This window comes from Ochlerotatus camptorhynchus, unplaced genomic scaffold, assembly GCF_037179485.1.
Source record: "Ochlerotatus camptorhynchus isolate MF236.1 unplaced genomic scaffold, CSIRO-AGI_Acam_v1.1 ptg000138l, whole genome shotgun sequence".
In the NCBI taxonomy this organism is placed as follows: domain Eukaryota; kingdom Metazoa; phylum Arthropoda; class Insecta; order Diptera; family Culicidae; genus Ochlerotatus; species Ochlerotatus camptorhynchus.
In genome coordinates, this window is record NW_027040628.1 from 231,132 (window position 1) to 247,741 (window position 16,610).

Sequence of the window (16,610 nt, forward strand, 5' to 3'; positions counted from 1 at the left end):
TTAATATTTTATAGAAATTTTCTATTAATTATGTGTGGATTTTTACTATAGTGTGAAAAAAGTAAACGTAAGGGAAAAAGATATGATCCATAACACGAGCCACAACATTCAATTTCGGCGGATCGTATCTGTTTACAGTTCCAAGTGACGTGAAATATTTGTGAGTAGTGTTTTTCACGCAGATGAAAAATGTAGCATTTTGTATGAGATTTTCACTTCGCTTCGATCTCTATACAGGCCTTTACCGGGAGTATTAAATATATTTACTGATTTTAAATCAAAACCCCTTTTGTTTCAGTGTCTAATTCTAGTACAGCGAACAAAGGCTTCGCTTTTGAGCTCATTGCCCGCGGCGCTTCTCTGTCAAAAAGTGTTGGCAGCTGAAGTGACAGCATGCTCGCAGTTCGACGCTGGCAGTTTTGCAGAACAACCTCGGCCATCGACAGTAGCAGCAGCAAAACGCATGCTGAGGGTGAAAAATTTCCTATACAAAAGTGGTAACAGGAGGAAGGTGATTTTCAAGTGTAGGAAAAACATCAGTTTAGCAGTGCGTAATTAGTGCTTAGTGGATTAACCGTGACTAGTGTTTGTGCACATAAGATCTGAAATCGATCATTTTTGGTAATCACTTCGGTGTACGGTAAACTCGTGTTTTGGCCCGCACGAGTTCGTTTCACGGTGAGCAAAAGGAGTATCGAGAAGAAGAGTGTTGAATAAGTGTAAAGAAGAAGAAGCAGATAGGCAGCAGCAGCAGTGTCGAGTCGAGTTGAACGAAGAGCTGCTCGCTGCTCTGTTCTGTGTGCGAAGAGCTAGGTGTGAGGAAGGAAAAGAAAATTCACCTTTTTCGAAGAGGAAAATTCAACCTGCAATCAAACGGAATTTGTGGATAAAAATTAACAATGTCAACGCTGCACTTTGTGGTGCATCCGCTGCCCGGAACGGAGGATCAATTAAATGACAGGTAATGTTGGGAAAAGTGGCTTGTAAAATGTTGGCAAATCAAGAAAATTGAAAAGTAAGATGGCAGCCAGACGTTCGACGGCTCACGGCAGCCAGCAGCAGCAGAACAGTGGAAACAACAACAACAATAGCAGGAGCGCTAGCGCTCCGCTCGTAACCAATCAAAAATGGCCGATTTTTCTTTTTTGTCGTTCCTTTTTTATGGGTCTATCGACATGGGGTATCGCCTTTTTCTGCTCGCCCTGGACGGTATGTGCGAATATGTCAGGCGAAAGGTGGAAAATTGCTCCACCTGAATGTGAAAGGATTTTTCGGTAGAAGAGCGCAGCGGACGGGAAAACATTCGACGTGGTGGTGAGCTAATCAGCATCCGTAGGGAAGGTTAGGATGTATGAATAATAATTAGTTGTTGTTCTTAAGTGGTTAATAGAAAGTGTATTGTATTTTAACGAAATGTTGCTTTTAAGGCAACTACATTTCCGAAGGTTATGAAATTGAAGATGACTAATGCTACTAATGTATTCTAACGCGTTATCGTTTCAAATAAATCACCGGTACGCACCAGGTTTCAACAATTTAAACTATTCTGTGGGGCTTTAAATAAGCTATGGGCCAACTGTTTGCTATACGTTTTGTGCGTTCGTATGGTCATTAAAAGGTCATTATTTCGATGGTATGGTTCAGGTACATTGGTCCTTGTTTATGGAAAAATACTGATGCGTCAGCCATTCGAACTATTGTTCTGGTGGTTTGTCGTATGCTGTCTTTCCATGCTTCTATAAGGTAAATCATGAAAATATTGCACATTTCCCACCAAACTGTACATATAAGCTTGTTTACAAAAAAGTGTAGCCCTTGGTGTCTTAAAATTCTCGGTGCACTTATTCCAAATGAAGCAAGACACCAACATCGAACATGATTTGACGGAAATTAACGTGTATTTTTGTTACATTGTTGTTGTATGTTTTTGGGTTTCACGTGCAATCAACAATAATATTGTGGTAATGCTGTCAATGATTCGCGTTTGTTGAAGTCACTGCACCGGTGAGCTACGCTGGATAATATTATAATGTCGTTTTAATTTTTCCAGTGCGCTAGCTACACCGGTGCAGTGGCGTCAACCTAATGTCATTGCTGCGCTGTTGTGTCTGTAGTACACCAAACGTGCAAGCGCCAACAAGCACGAGTCATTCTAGACTAAATTTTGAAAAGGGCTGAATTCCAAAATCACAATTTGATTTTGATGACATAACAATAATTATTAATCCGATTTCTAGACTAACATTTGAAAAGGGCGTAATTCCAAAATCACTATGTATTATCGAAAAATCGCTTCCACGTATAAACAACAAACAAAAAGAAGACCAAAAAAATCTCCGGTCGTAATTCTACTCTAACAAAATTTGCGAACGAAGAACCAAGGCGGAACAACAAACAAAAAATCCCGAGGGTGTATTTCCACGGCGTATCATCAGTGTTGGCAGTTCAAATGATGGAAGATCCGGGGGGTAACAACATGTAAGAAATTATCAGGGCGTATGAGTTTTTCTTCTCAATTTCACGACAAAAAAAAAACTTTTTTTTTTGCAGTTTTAGCATTGTGCATTACTTAGATTACACTATTTCTAGACTAACATTTGAAAGGGGCGGAAGAGCCAAAATGTAAACAAACCATATTTTGCCACATATAGAGAGAATAGTTCACAAACTACTCGATAAATACGAAAAAGTAGAAGAAAATATCATTCAAATTATCAAAAACGTTTCTTCTTACATGGCGTATTTCCAACTTTCAAATCTATGATAAATCTGGTTGTTACGCCTTGCACCAGAACTACGAATTATATGGTTTTAATATGCCAAATGTTTTGATTCTGTAGTATCTAGTCACGCCCGATTCATTTGAAATGCATCCGATTGATAGTTCACGTTTAAACAACGAACAAAAAGCAGACCAAAAAATCTCCGGGCGTAATTCCACTCTCACAAAATTTGCGAACGAAGAACCAAGGCGGAACAACAAACAAAAAATCCCGAGGGTGTACTTCCACGGCGTATCACCAGTGTTGGCAGTTCAAAGGGTGGAAGATCTGGGGGGTAACAACATGTATGAAATTATCAGGGCGTATGATGTTTGCTTCTCAATTTCACGACAAAGAAAACTTTTTTTGAGTTTTTAGTGATGCACGATGATAGATTACACTATTAACTATATGTCAAGCTTATAAAATCAACCAGAAAATGGAAAGTCGTGAAATAGGATTAATTTTTAGGTCAACAAAATTCAGAAGCGATTTTATCGATTTGGTCATTTTGGAATTACGCCCTTTTCAAATGTTAGTCTAGATTTACTATATGTCAAGCTAATAAAATCATCCAGAAAATGGAAATTCGTGAAATAGGATTAATATTCGGGTCATCAACATTCGGAAGCGATTTACGAATTACGCCCGGAGATGATGATGATGATTTGAAGTAGTTTGTGAAGTGTTCTCCCTATATGTGGCAAAATATGGTTTGTTTACATTTTGGAGCTACGCCATTTTAAAATGTTAGCCTAGATTTGATGTTTTCTGCTCGATAGGCCCAAAACGGGCGTTTAGGCCGAAGTAGTGCTCTACCCTACGGCTGATTTCGAGTTGCCGAAAATAGAACAATTGTTTAACGATTGTGCTACATTTCCCCGAATGTCGTTTCCCCGAACGCCATTTCCCCGAATGCCATATCCCCGACAAAAAAAGTTAAGGAATTTCCAACCGTTATTGCTGGCAATTTTCTTACTATATTTTGAGCATAGTGAGCAGATTGCAAACCAGATTAAATTTCAAGCCATGCAAATGGAAGGTTTATGAGATTAACCCAACTAACAATTAATTTGCTTCGAGTAGCTAGAAACGCATTGCCAAAGCACATGATGCTCACTATGCCCCTCTTTCCCCTATATTAATGTATTGAGCCGTTAAAAGCATTTTCATTTTTATATATAGAATTATAATCCAAAACCAAAGAGCACAAAAAAAAATTGGCAAAATATCGTCGGTTTGACAAATTGGTTATAAATTTTAAGGAGATTTTGCCTTCTTTTATTTACGAGCAATTCTTTCGAGAACTTTGGAAAAACATGAAAGATCGATGGTTTGACAAAATGGTAAAATATTTTTATTCCTACTTTTTTACATAAACAGTTCTTTCGGGAGCAAAACTTGTTTCGGAAATTATTGCAATCAAATTTCAACAGGTGACAGTAATAAACAGAAGTTATGGCGATTTGTTTTGTACGCAGAAAATCGGAAAATGTTTTTTTATTAAATTAAAGCTTTTTTCTTGGCCCTTTCAAAAAAAAAATATTGGTACAGAATGTGGCTTATATTATGGCGCAACACCCCTACCAAATATTTTGTCTCGTTTCGCCTCCACAAACGAAAATTTAATAAAAATGTTGAAATCTGCACACATTATTTTTCGGTTTAACTTTTCGTCCATAGTTGTCAATAGTTGTGAGTGTAAAACTCACAGCATTCCTCGATTCATTTGTCAAATCATATATCTCACAAGTTTTGCCAAATTCCACGATTTGAATTTTTAAAAGAAAAAATCTCCTTAAACTATGCTATCCATTTTTAAATCCATCGACCTCACATATTCTTTAAGTTCTCGGAAGACTGTTCGTTTATAAAAGAGGGCAAAAATTTCCTCAAAAACATTACAAATTTGTCAAACCGTCAATCTCACAAGTTTTAAGAAAGTTTTCGAAAAAAAACATTTATAAAAGAAGGATAAAATACGTCTACGGCTGAAAATCTCCTAAATAAATTTAAAAAGAAGGGAAAATCTCCTAAAAATGTATTACTAATTTTTACACTTCCACTTCTGGTACTGCCGCCGCATCACTAAAACTCTCGCCCCATTGATTTACTTTGAACAGAGATCTTCCCTTCTTTTAATCATGAGCTGTTCTTAAGGTTAATTGGGTTCTTTAAGGGTATTGAGGTTAATGCATATTCGTAATCTGCATTGAAAATGGAACCCAAACCCAAAATTTCATCAATTTTGGTACACTGGAAATATTTTAAATAAATACGATTACATTTGCAAAAATCACCTTATTAGCGCCCCTCGGTGTCACTTTGTATGGGAGCGAGCTGTCAGTTTGTCAGTTTAGTGTCAAACAGTGAAGTTATTATTTTGCTTTAAATCTTGATTTAAAAATCGAGATGAAAGTGTGTGGGTTTGAAAAAAATATCGCTGTGCTCAGAAAACGAAGCTCTTTCCGATGATATATAAAAACCGATATATTTTTCAAAATTAGAGAACCCAATTGTTGCAATATTCAAAGATGTCTTCTTAATGCTCGCGAAACCAACCTTTGAAATGTAATACAGTCAAAGTATTTCATTCGAGGAAATTACATTCGGGAAATGGTATTCGGGGAAATTGGGTATATGTTTGTCTGGGATTCGGGAAGTGACATTCGGGGAAATGTAGCACAATCATGTTTAACACTTACTTCAAATACTGAAAGGTTGCCGAAGAAAAAGAGGTTACCGACAATAGCCACACTCACCTGAGAAGTTTGGAGCGTTTTAAAAACGCTTTCGACCTATTTGGGACAATTCTGCCGATTGGAGTGGATAGAATACACTCAAAATAATCCACACGTCAATGCTACGTGAAAAATCACGTAGATTCCAAAAAGAAAAAATGCTTTTTTATTCAAGTTTATCTGACAAAGGTAACTATCATCGGACTTTGGTTGTATATGAAATGAAGCGCCAGTTACTTTTACTGCAGTCGCCCCATCTGTCTTACGTGAAAATCACATCCTTTTTTAAATTCATTTTGACAGCTGCATTCCGCGTTCATTCTGTGTATGAAGAATAAGCAAAATGGCGCATGTTGAAAACAAACTGCAGGGCTGTTACAACAGGCGCGGATTTCGCGGATTTGTCGCGGATTTGAATTTTCAGTCGCGAAAATCGCGGAAACATTAAATGATGTCGCGGAAATCGCGAAGGGACTGATGTGCTGTCACAAAAATTGTGGAATTCATTGTAATCTTTCCGTCCCGGATTATTTTTCTGTCATCAATTTTGTTGTTCATTTGGCTCTCAATTTTTTACCGGTTCAAACCAAACACCCTGCAAATAATCGAGAAATGATCTCAATTCCATAAGTCACATCGGATTTATACGGAAATTCCCTGAGGTCTGTTCAATGTGAGACATTTTCCTTTTTTCCAATATGAACATACCATAGCATCATAAACAATTGCCATGTATACCGGATATTCTAGGTTCTCCAAATCGTCCTGGAGTTCAGTTGATTTGTTCTACTATATCAACCAAGACTCCAATAATGTCTGTAGTATCGAAATATGTCCAAACAGATTCAAAGTGTCTATGTGGATTGTACCCGACGTATTGCTACGTATACAAGACGTTATAAGTTCTGAAATCATTCTGGAGATAAGATTATTTTTCTACTAGATCACCCAAGACTAATTCAATATCTGTAGTATCGAAATATGCCCAAACAAATTTGCAGTGTCTATGTAGATCATGCCAACCTATTTCCGTGTATGCCAAATGTTCTAGGATTTCCAAATCGATAATTCGATACTACAGATATTATCCTAGTCTTTGTTGATCTAGTTAACAAATAATCTGAACTGCAGAACGATTTGGAGAACCTAGATCATCTGGTATACGTGGAAATAATTAAATATTATCCATATAGACACTGTGAATCTGTTTGGACATATTTCGATACTACAGACTTTATCCCGATACTACAGACTTTGGTTGATCTTGTAGAATAAAACATCTGAACTCCAGAACGATTTGGAGAACTTAAAACATCTGGTATGCATGAACATAGTTCATGCACGATCCACATAGACACTGTGCATCTGTCTGGAAATATTTCGATAGTAAAGACATTGTCCCAATCTCGGTTGATCTAATAGATCAAATTATCTGAACTCCAGGGCGATTTGAAGAACCTTGAACATCTGGATTACTCGGAAATAGATCATGCATGATCGACAGAGACACTTTGAATCTACAGACATTATTGCAGTCTTGGTTGATCTAGTAGAACAAATCAACTGATGTCCTGGACGATTTGGAAAACCTATAATTTCCTGTATACATGTAATAAGTCGTGCATGATCCATAAAGTCACATGTATACGATTCGGTTATTATTTAACAACGAAAAGTGCTAGGTTCACATTGAAAATAAAAAAAATCATAAAAATGACTCACCATTGGACAGAACCCAAGCAATTTCCGTGTAAATACACAACCGCAACGTGACCAACAAGTGTGACTTATGAAACTCTGGTAATTTCTCGATTATGTGCAGAGTATTTGGTATGAATCGGTACAAAATTGAGAAAACTAAAGCCAAATTAACTAAAACATTTAGGACAGTAAAATACGTCAGGTTAAATTTAAAAAAAAATTGCATTGCAAATGAAAATGCATTTTTTTTTTAATAATGCTCAGTCGGTAAAGGCGCAGCTACAAAGCAAGTCCATGCTGGAGGCGACTGAGTTCGATTCCCGTCCGGTCTATTAATTTTTCGGGTTGGAGAATGTCTTTACTTTCTTTGGCATAGGATGGTACAGGCAAAGAAAGCTCTCAATTAAAATGTGAAAGTACTTCAAAGAACACTAAGTTGAGAGCAGGCAAAAATCTAATATGCTACTATATAAGCGTTAGGCTTGAAATGCCATACAAATGCTATTTTTAGGCAAAGAAAACAGTTTTTTTTTGTCGCGGATTAGTATTTGAAGTCGCGGATTTCTTTTGAGAAATCGCGGATTTCGCGGATCAAATTTAGAAAATCTTGTAACAGCCCTGAAACTGCAAGAGCTGCTAGTTCATTTAAACATCACGCATCACATCAACATCTTAGAAATATTTGATGGTAAGAACGGTTTAATTTGAGATTGTATCTTATATTGATGTGTCTTTTTTGATTTGAATAGAATGTGGAGTCGATTTTGTCGATTTGCTCAGAATTACGACTGATCAACTTCGCAAGTTTTTGGAACCAACAAAAATTTTCTGGCGTATGAAGTTACAAGATCTTTATCTGTAGTAGATGTGCTAAAAATTGAGTTATTTGATAGTTCTCCAGTATCAATACATAAATCGGTGATCAGTCTAAAATGTATTTTCGAGTTAAAAATAGTTCCAATGTTAATCCTGTAGAAGCTAGTTTGTAATAAAATTTGATATATTATCCGTATTGTTTTATTGCATTAATATATTTTGCATTATAATATATTTTGCATTATTTTCCCCTCCCCTTGGCTAGTTTTTGCACCTTGCTGTTGGTGGGCGGGCTTAATTTCATGCTAGTGGAGTGTTGGAGACGGTGGGTTTATGGTCGGCGTTGCTGGCTCATGCCGCGATAGAATGGCGTCATGGGCAGGCAATGGCGATTACTAAGCTTCCCCTCTCTGATAAACCACTGCATGAGAGAACCAAAGATCTAGTCTAGCAGTGATAGTATCACACTTGTTACTCCTTTAATTGAGAGCCGCGTCGTAGTACGCTTACGTATAGGCACTGACGTTGGGTGTGATACTGGCGGGTTTTGCCGCAAATCACTCTTATTTTATTTATTTTTACGCAGATAGATTCATTTGGGTTTGCAAGGGAATTATACACTGAGGAAATATTACGTATGAGCTCCATAAGATATGCTTATGAAATTTCGACAAAAGAAAAAACTTTGAAATTCATAAGAAGTTCTTATGAAATGACGTCAGTGGCGTTGATATTCTTTTTCATACTATGGTCTAGTATTTTTCATAAGAAAATCTTATGAGCGCACATCTAATCTATTTTATGGATTTCATAAGACACTCTAATGGAATTAACTTTATGTATACATGGAGCATGTTGAACATTCATAATACCGAACCTGCAATACATTTTGCTGGCTCGGTGTAATAAATGTTAATTTATTATTGAAGTTCATATAAAAGACAAAACATTCTATTTATCAAAAATACATTTATTTCTATACAAGCACTTATTACCTATCTCGTGTACTCTGAAAGGGGGCCCATCTATGGTTTCAAATATGTATAACACTTAGTTCATTTAATCTTTCTATTGCTTCTGTGGCACCGTTCCTACTCCACAATCTGTGTGAATAATTATTTTGAATTATCGATTATTAACTATTTCAAACAATAAATTACCTTTAAATGTGTTTAAAACGGAAGAAGTAATCGGTAGGTCTGACAACAAATTACATTCGGTCGCCATTTTTCTTTTTCTCACGAAGCACTTATGATTTTTCACACTGATGTGACATACGGATTTCATAATGGCGCTTATGAAATGGGTGTGCGGAACGTATGGAAAATAACGTTGTGTCGTATAAATTTCGCTCAGATCGTGTGAATTACATAAGAATCTTATGAAAGCACAAACAAATAATAAAAACTCGCTTCATAAGATGGATCTTATGAAAATCATTTGCTATTTTTGCCTGAGTGTACTATTGAAATATTTCAGAAAGTGCCCAACAGTGCTCCTTCTATTTGCGTGACAAGCTTTCATTGTTGTTTTCATTGAAGTATTACTCAGGAAACAATGTTAAACATCATTTTTGTACATGGTATTGTAACTAATCTTATATGTGCTTCATTTTGATTTGGGATAAGTGTTTGAACTATGGCTCGGGATTTCCACTGTGGTGTGCTTCTATTGTGACATACCCATATGTATTTTTGTGGTGCCACATAGTGGAAACGTGAGAGCGTAGTTGGAACATTTACCCTACACGCAGAGAAATGGTTTTTAAATTCAAATGGATATATTTTTGACTCAGGGCCTAATATATTTTTGATATTGTTTCAAATATATTATTAGGTTAATTCAAAGAAAAATATTTTTGAATTAACAAACCGGTTGTAGAGTCAATAATCTGTTTGTTGATTCTAAAAACCATTTTGTTGATTCAAAAATATGTTTTGTTGAAATAGTGATACAATATGTTTGAATCAATAACAAAATACATTAGGCCCTGAAACAAAAATCCATTTTTCTGCGTGTATACAATATACAATTTAAAATTAGCTTGGAAACTAACTTCAAAGTGAAGCATTTTAGTCACTTGAAGGTGTCATCTGGGACGAACAAAGATATAAGATAAGATATGTAAAAGCCAGAAGTACTTGAAACACGTTAAATTGTAGTTTAAAAGCATGGGTTATGTAGGTAGATTAGAGATTTCAGTTATTTATTAAATAAACTTCAATTATAGAATTCAGAAAGTTAATTAACATAAGAGATAGGACGCGGGGGGTCCGCTTAGGGAGGCGACTAGCCTATGAAGTTGTATAATAAATCTTCCTATTTAGTTTATTTGTTAATTACAGACAATGTCAATAGTGAAAGTCATATCTTCAACCAGGCGCTTACGAACAAGTGAAATTTTAGGAAAGATGTGTTAAATATGTTGATAGGTTTGAAATAAGAATTAGGATTGTTGTGCTTTAGTTTTCGGTAAGGTATGATGTGTCAACAAAGCCCTTTTGAGCAAATTTTCAAACATCAAATTGATTGAGTGATTTATTGAAAGACATTGCGTTGCGAAAATTGACAAGTCATACATCTAACATAGTAGTAGTAGCAGTGTCGCATAATCTTATCACAATTGCTGCAAATAGTGCTTGAGGGGCCAGCAGGGCTGAATACGGATCAAAACTAACATAACTACTAACACTAAAATGATCCCGGAACTAACACTTATCCATTGCACTTTTAGTTATTTATTAGTTTTATTTTTCTACTAAGTCATCTATGCTTCTTTCTATTGTTTGGATCAAGTACAACTAATACTAATCTACCTTTATGTATGTTTTACTCCCTTTTAACCCATTATCTTTATGAATGGCGAATCATATGACGTGAGACACGTACAAGCTGGAACTCAAAGAATTACTTCGAACAGGATGTCAAACAAATTCAGGACCAATCCAAATGAGACCAGAAACCAACAAAGCATCGGGGAGTTATATATTCTGGGAGAAGTATTTGATAAATAATCAAAAAGTGGTAAGTTAAAATCAGAGCCAAGGATCATGAGAGGTAATTGTCAATAATTCATTAATTAGTAGAAATCTCGATAACTTTTTCAAGGGAGCGTATCGGCTTTTGTAGGCGGTGCGTTTGGTCGTCGATTTGGCGTAACTGGTGGCTCGCCCGCGCGTGCTGGCACTATCATCAGATAGGGGAAATTTTCCTCTACCTGCTGGTGGTGTTGATAAGCGTGTGCGAGCTGCCGGTTGCGCCGGATCGACGATCGGATGCATTGTTTGCAGGAGCTGGTGCATCCCTTTGAAAAAGTAATCGAGAAATAACCATATCACAGACAAAACCATATTATCCTATAATTGATATTACTATTTTTATATATCAAAGAAATTAGTCATGACAGAGTAACAGATGGGGAAGGACAATAGACACAGTTGACACAATAAACAAGACAAGTGGGGATTAATACACAAGACAAAATGACAAAATAAGTGACGACAGAAGACAAGACTGGGACGAAAATCAACCTTTTAAAAAAAACAAGAATGCGCAATTATATTATCAAAACTATTTGGATCAGCACAAAAACAACAGTGACCAAACGGGCACCATAGCCTAGGAACGTCTGTGTGTTGATTTAAAATAGAGGCTCATAGAAGTAAAATTTATCAATAAAAGGGGTCCAGTGTAGAGTTTTAGCAAGTTGCTGCCACTGGATCACTATAAAAAAAAAAAAAATTAATATATTTTGCATTATTTTCCAATTATGTATTTTAGTTAGGAACATACGAATTGGAAAATAATGCAATCATTGTAATAATTGACTGTGAATCAATCTGATTATATAAAAAAACAAAAGGTAAAAATCAACGCAAAACAACGTGCTTTCCACAGAATTTTTTGATAAAATTTACTGGATTATCATCTAGGTTCTACCTAAACACTCCGTAAAAGATACGGGAGAAGTCACGTAGCTATTACGTGAAATTCCAGTGGGATGAGAGTTCATTAGTTCATTCTGTACTATGATCCACGTGAATGCGATGGAAAAAAGCCACGTATGTTTTCACGTAGCATTGACGTGTGGATTATTTTGAGTGTAGCAAGTAGAAGATAAATCGGCAGTGAGCATGCATAAGGGCGTAAACGCGATGATCGATTATCTTCGTCGATAGTCTCTTTTGTTAATAACTTGCTAGAATTAACGTTTCCCGGTGCGTTTGCTGTTGCTTTTGATAGACAATTCAAGCTGTTACAATTCTGCAATGAACAAATTCTAGAAAATTGTTTCGCTTTAGCTGTAGCAATGCAAAGAGAAAATCGATGAAGAGAATCGATCATCGCGTATACGCCCTTATGCATACTCACTGTCGAATTGTTAACAAACACTTCATATGTGTCCGTTACGCTGAGAAATTCCTAATAGAAGTGTGGACGCGTACGTATTCTCGTCAATCTAAGCAGCGTCCACACTTCTATTAGTAATTATTCCCCTAATATACTTTCATCTTTACCATTTTTTCCTTGAAATTTTGCTATTGAAGATAAGTTACCTTACAAATATCATGGCAAATTTGCACTTTGGTCATGATTAAAAAATGAAATACCTACTTACCATAAAAATCGTAATTTTTTGTATACCTGTTAACATTTCTAGATTAACATTTCAAAAGGTCATAATATCTGCATTCATCGATTTTCTACATCGACTTTCTCTTTCGTTAATAACTTAGCTGCAGAAACATTCTCTGTTGTGTTTGACCTTTGGACGCTAGATAAGAATCTCCTTTATCAAATTATGCCTCGCGTAACATTGGAAAAGGATCTATATATGTGTGTATACAAAACTTGTTAGACACTTTTTCCGCGAACCGAAGTACGCCTACGCAATCCAAGAGCACCATCGAGAAGGGCAGAATTTTCCCTACGATGATGTTGTTGGTTTGCTTGGGCGTACTTCGATTCGCTTGAAATCTCGCGTAACATTTGAAAAGGGCCTATGATCAAAATGTAAACAAACCGATTTTTGATACCATTCTGTAGCACTGGTAATTAGCTACCAGTCGTATAGGAATGTTCCGCATTATCGATAAAAATCATTAAAAATAACTTGATTTTAAAAACGGCCGATCCACGAAATTTTTCCAATCATTCATGCTAAAACGGCTTAACCTCGGGCCTAACATATATTTTTTTTCGTTCGATGAGGTTCCATTCATAAGCCTAGCGACGTAGAAGGGCCGATGATTGAAAAATTTCAAATCAAAGCTAGGCCCTACTGCTTGAGGCAGGGCCGATGATTTATTTGACGTTAAGAAAAGGCTTAACAAAGGGCCTACAATTTATGATGACAAGCACAACGGCTTAACAAAAAGGGCCTAACCATTTAAAGATTCACAAAAAGGGTTATTACTGTGATATTAAATTTTTATCGATTTTCATGTATTTTTGAAAACGTTTCGCATGTTTTGGATGTTGTGTACTGAGATATAGTTACTATTGTTATTGTGAACAATATAAATGCCTAAAATACTTCAATTTATTTATATAGGAATTAAATACTGGCGGAAAAATTTACAATTCATTTTCTGGATTGTTTACATTTTGGACATAGGCCCTTTTCAAATGTTACGCGAGAAATGGGCCTAAAAAATTATGTTTACAAAGGTTCAAAGTCTCTTTTCAAATGTGATGAGATTTTTTTTTTCGGGGTTATGCTTTTCGCTAAATTTTAGTTTTTGGATTTTCCCGGACATCATGTGTGTGTGTGTGTGTGTGTGTGTGTGTGTGTGTGTGTGTGTGTGTGTGTGTGTGTGTGTGTGTGTGTGTGTGTGTGTGTGTGTGTGTGTGTGTGTGTGTGTGTGTGTGTGTGTGTGTGTTTTTTTTTTTTTTTTTTTTGGCAAGGAGGAAACCTTCAAAAAGGCCATCGTGCCACCGCTTGACGACTGGGCGCACAGTCGCGGTGACACGGTGTGTGGGATTCTTACCGCACTAAAACCTCCTTAGACGCCTTGCCCTTTTCCCCCGGAACCACTTATCGTATTACTTCGGAGGGGGCCGTGCATTACGCACCTCACTTTACCTCAGCTAATTGGCGCTTCCAGTTCGCTGATCGTCTCTCCAATTTGTGAGCCATTTATCTCCCAGCGTCACGTTCTACTCGGTTATCCCTGGTGGTGGATACAGCCTACTCTGACGGAGAGTTCTCCCGGCTTCGGCTTTCAGTTCGCACTTGTGTGAGCACATTACTACTTTCTAGTTGGTCTTCCCGCCATTTTCGCTGCAGCGCTGACATGATCTGCGTTACTGCTCTGCTGACGGCGTTAAAGGTGCCCTCCTCTCGACACATTTCTTCGACGACATTCTCCGTGCTAAGGGCGAGCATATCCTCTCGCACATCATCAAATCTAGGACATTCGAAGACCACGTGGTCTGGTGATTCTTCCACATTCCCACACTCCGGACAGAAGGGTGACGTTGTGTGTCCGAACCGATGCAGGTACTTCCTGAAGCAGCCATGACCAGACAGGAACTGCGTCAAGTGGAAGTTGACTTCTCCATGCTTCCTGTTCACCCAGGTCGAAAGAGTCGGTATTAGCCTGTGTGTCCATCTACCGTTCTCTGCTGCATCCCACTCCTGCTGCCACTTAGCCATCGACTCCGTTCGCACCATTTTTCGTACTCCTCTGGTTTCTCTCGTCATATAGCACTCGTAGTCCTCCGCCAAGGTGATGCCGATTGGGATCATACCGGCGATAACGCATACTGCCTCCATCGAAATGGTTCTGTACGCACTCACGACTCGCATGGCCATGAGCCGGAACGTACTGCTCAATTTCCTTTGGTTCTGCTTCGTTTTCAGCGCTTCAATCCAGGCTGGACCTCCGTACCTTAGTATTGATGAGGAAACACTAGCCAGAAGACGTCTCTTGCTGCTGCTTGGACCAGAATTGTTCGGCATGATTCTGGCTATTGCGTTGATGACCTTCGTCGCCTTCTCGCAAGCATATTCGATGTGGCTATTAAAGTTTAGCCGGTCGTCGATCATCACTCCCAGATACTTAAGCATGCGCTTCGAGGCAATGGTGTGCTCTCCAACGGTAATCTCTGCCCGCTGCACTGCTTTGCAGTTACTGACCAACATCACTTCTGTTTTGTGGTGGGCTATCTGCAGCTTCGCTCCTTGCATCCAGTTACCAATCGTATCTATCGCCTCAGCCGCCAACATTTCCACTTCTTCCAGCGTCTCACCGGTTACCGCCAAGACGACATCGTCCGCAAAGCCAACGATCTCAACTCCTTTGGGCAGCTTGAGCGTCAGCACGCCATTGTACATTCCGTTCCACAGCGTGGGACCTAGAATGGAGCCTTGGGGAACCCCCGCCGTGATTCTAAGCGATTTCTGCCCCGTGTCTGTCACGTAGACAAGGACCCGGTTCTGGAAATAACTACTTAGAATCCTGCAGAGGTAGCCTGGAACCCTCATTCTATGGAGCGCCTTGGCGATGGCCTCCCAGCTGGCGCTATTGAATGCATTCTTGACATCGATCGTAATCACGGCGCAGTATCGATTTCCTCTCCGCTTCTGTTTGGAAGCTTTCTCGGCTCTGTCAATCACTGTCCGAATTGCATCCACCGTCGATCTCCCTTTCCGGAATCCAAACTGTCTCTCCGACAATCCGTGTTCACTCTCCGTGCATTTCGTCAGCCTGTTGAGGATGATCCTCTCTAAGAGCTTTCCTACAGTATCCAGCAAGCATATTGGCCTATACGATGCAGGATCCCCCGGCGGTTTTCCGGGCTTCGGCAACAGCACAAGCTTTTGTACCTTCCACCTATCAGGGAACTGACCATCGTCCAGACATTTCTGCAGCACCATCCTGAACATGTCCGGGAACGTCTGGATCGCCGCCTTCAACGCCACGTTGGGAATCCCATCCGGGCCGGGAGCTTTATTCGCTTTCAACCCTTTCGCTGCTGCTATGAGTTCCTCGTTGGAGACTTGTTCAACGTTGTCTTCATCTACCTCGCCATATGGTGTAGGTGGCCAGTTCGTTGGGTCATGCTGTGGGAAAAGTCCCTCCACGATGACTTTCAGCTTGTTGTGACACATTTCAACCGGCATCGTTGGGCCTCTGATCTTCGCCATCGCAACTCGGTATGCGTTGCCCCAGGGGTTGGCATCGGCATCGCGGCACAACTCCTTGAAACTATTTGACTTGCTATGCTTTATCTTTCGTTTCAGTGCAGCCCTGGCCTCTCGGAACACCACCCTGCGCTCCTCTCTGTCTGCTTCTGTTCTTGCTCTCTGAGCACGCCTTCTGGCTAGAAGACAAGTAGCACGGAGGGTGCTAATTTCCTCGTTCCACCAGTAGGCTGGACGCCGCCTGTTCGTTGGCTCCAGTTTTCTCGGCATAGTTGTGTCACATGCCCTTGCTAATAATTCGGTCAACTCATTCGCACTTAGGCCCGGGACGCTGTTGTCTACCCTTAGAGCTTCGATGAAGAGATCCTTATTGAATGCCTTCGTCTTCCACTTCCGCTCGCTTACTTTCGTCCTCCGCATTTCCACCGGTGTTCGTTCGCC

At 38.8% G+C, this 16,610-nt stretch overlaps 1 protein-coding gene across 10 annotated transcripts in view; it reads left to right on the forward strand.

Moving 5' to 3' along the window:
- Nucleotides 1-411: 411 nt before the first annotated feature.
- Nucleotides 412-16,610, forward strand: part of hyd (E3 ubiquitin-protein ligase hyd) — a 61,114-nt gene continuing 44,915 nt past the window's right edge. For all 10 annotated transcript variants that reach the window (XM_065221070.1, XM_065221069.1, XM_065221076.1 and 7 more), the window contains exon 1: nt 412-961. In XM_065221070.1, the coding sequence (XP_065077142.1) occupies nt 900-961 (62 nt within the window). In that variant the 5' untranslated portion in view covers nt 412-899. The remainder of the gene's footprint in view (nt 962-16,610) is intronic.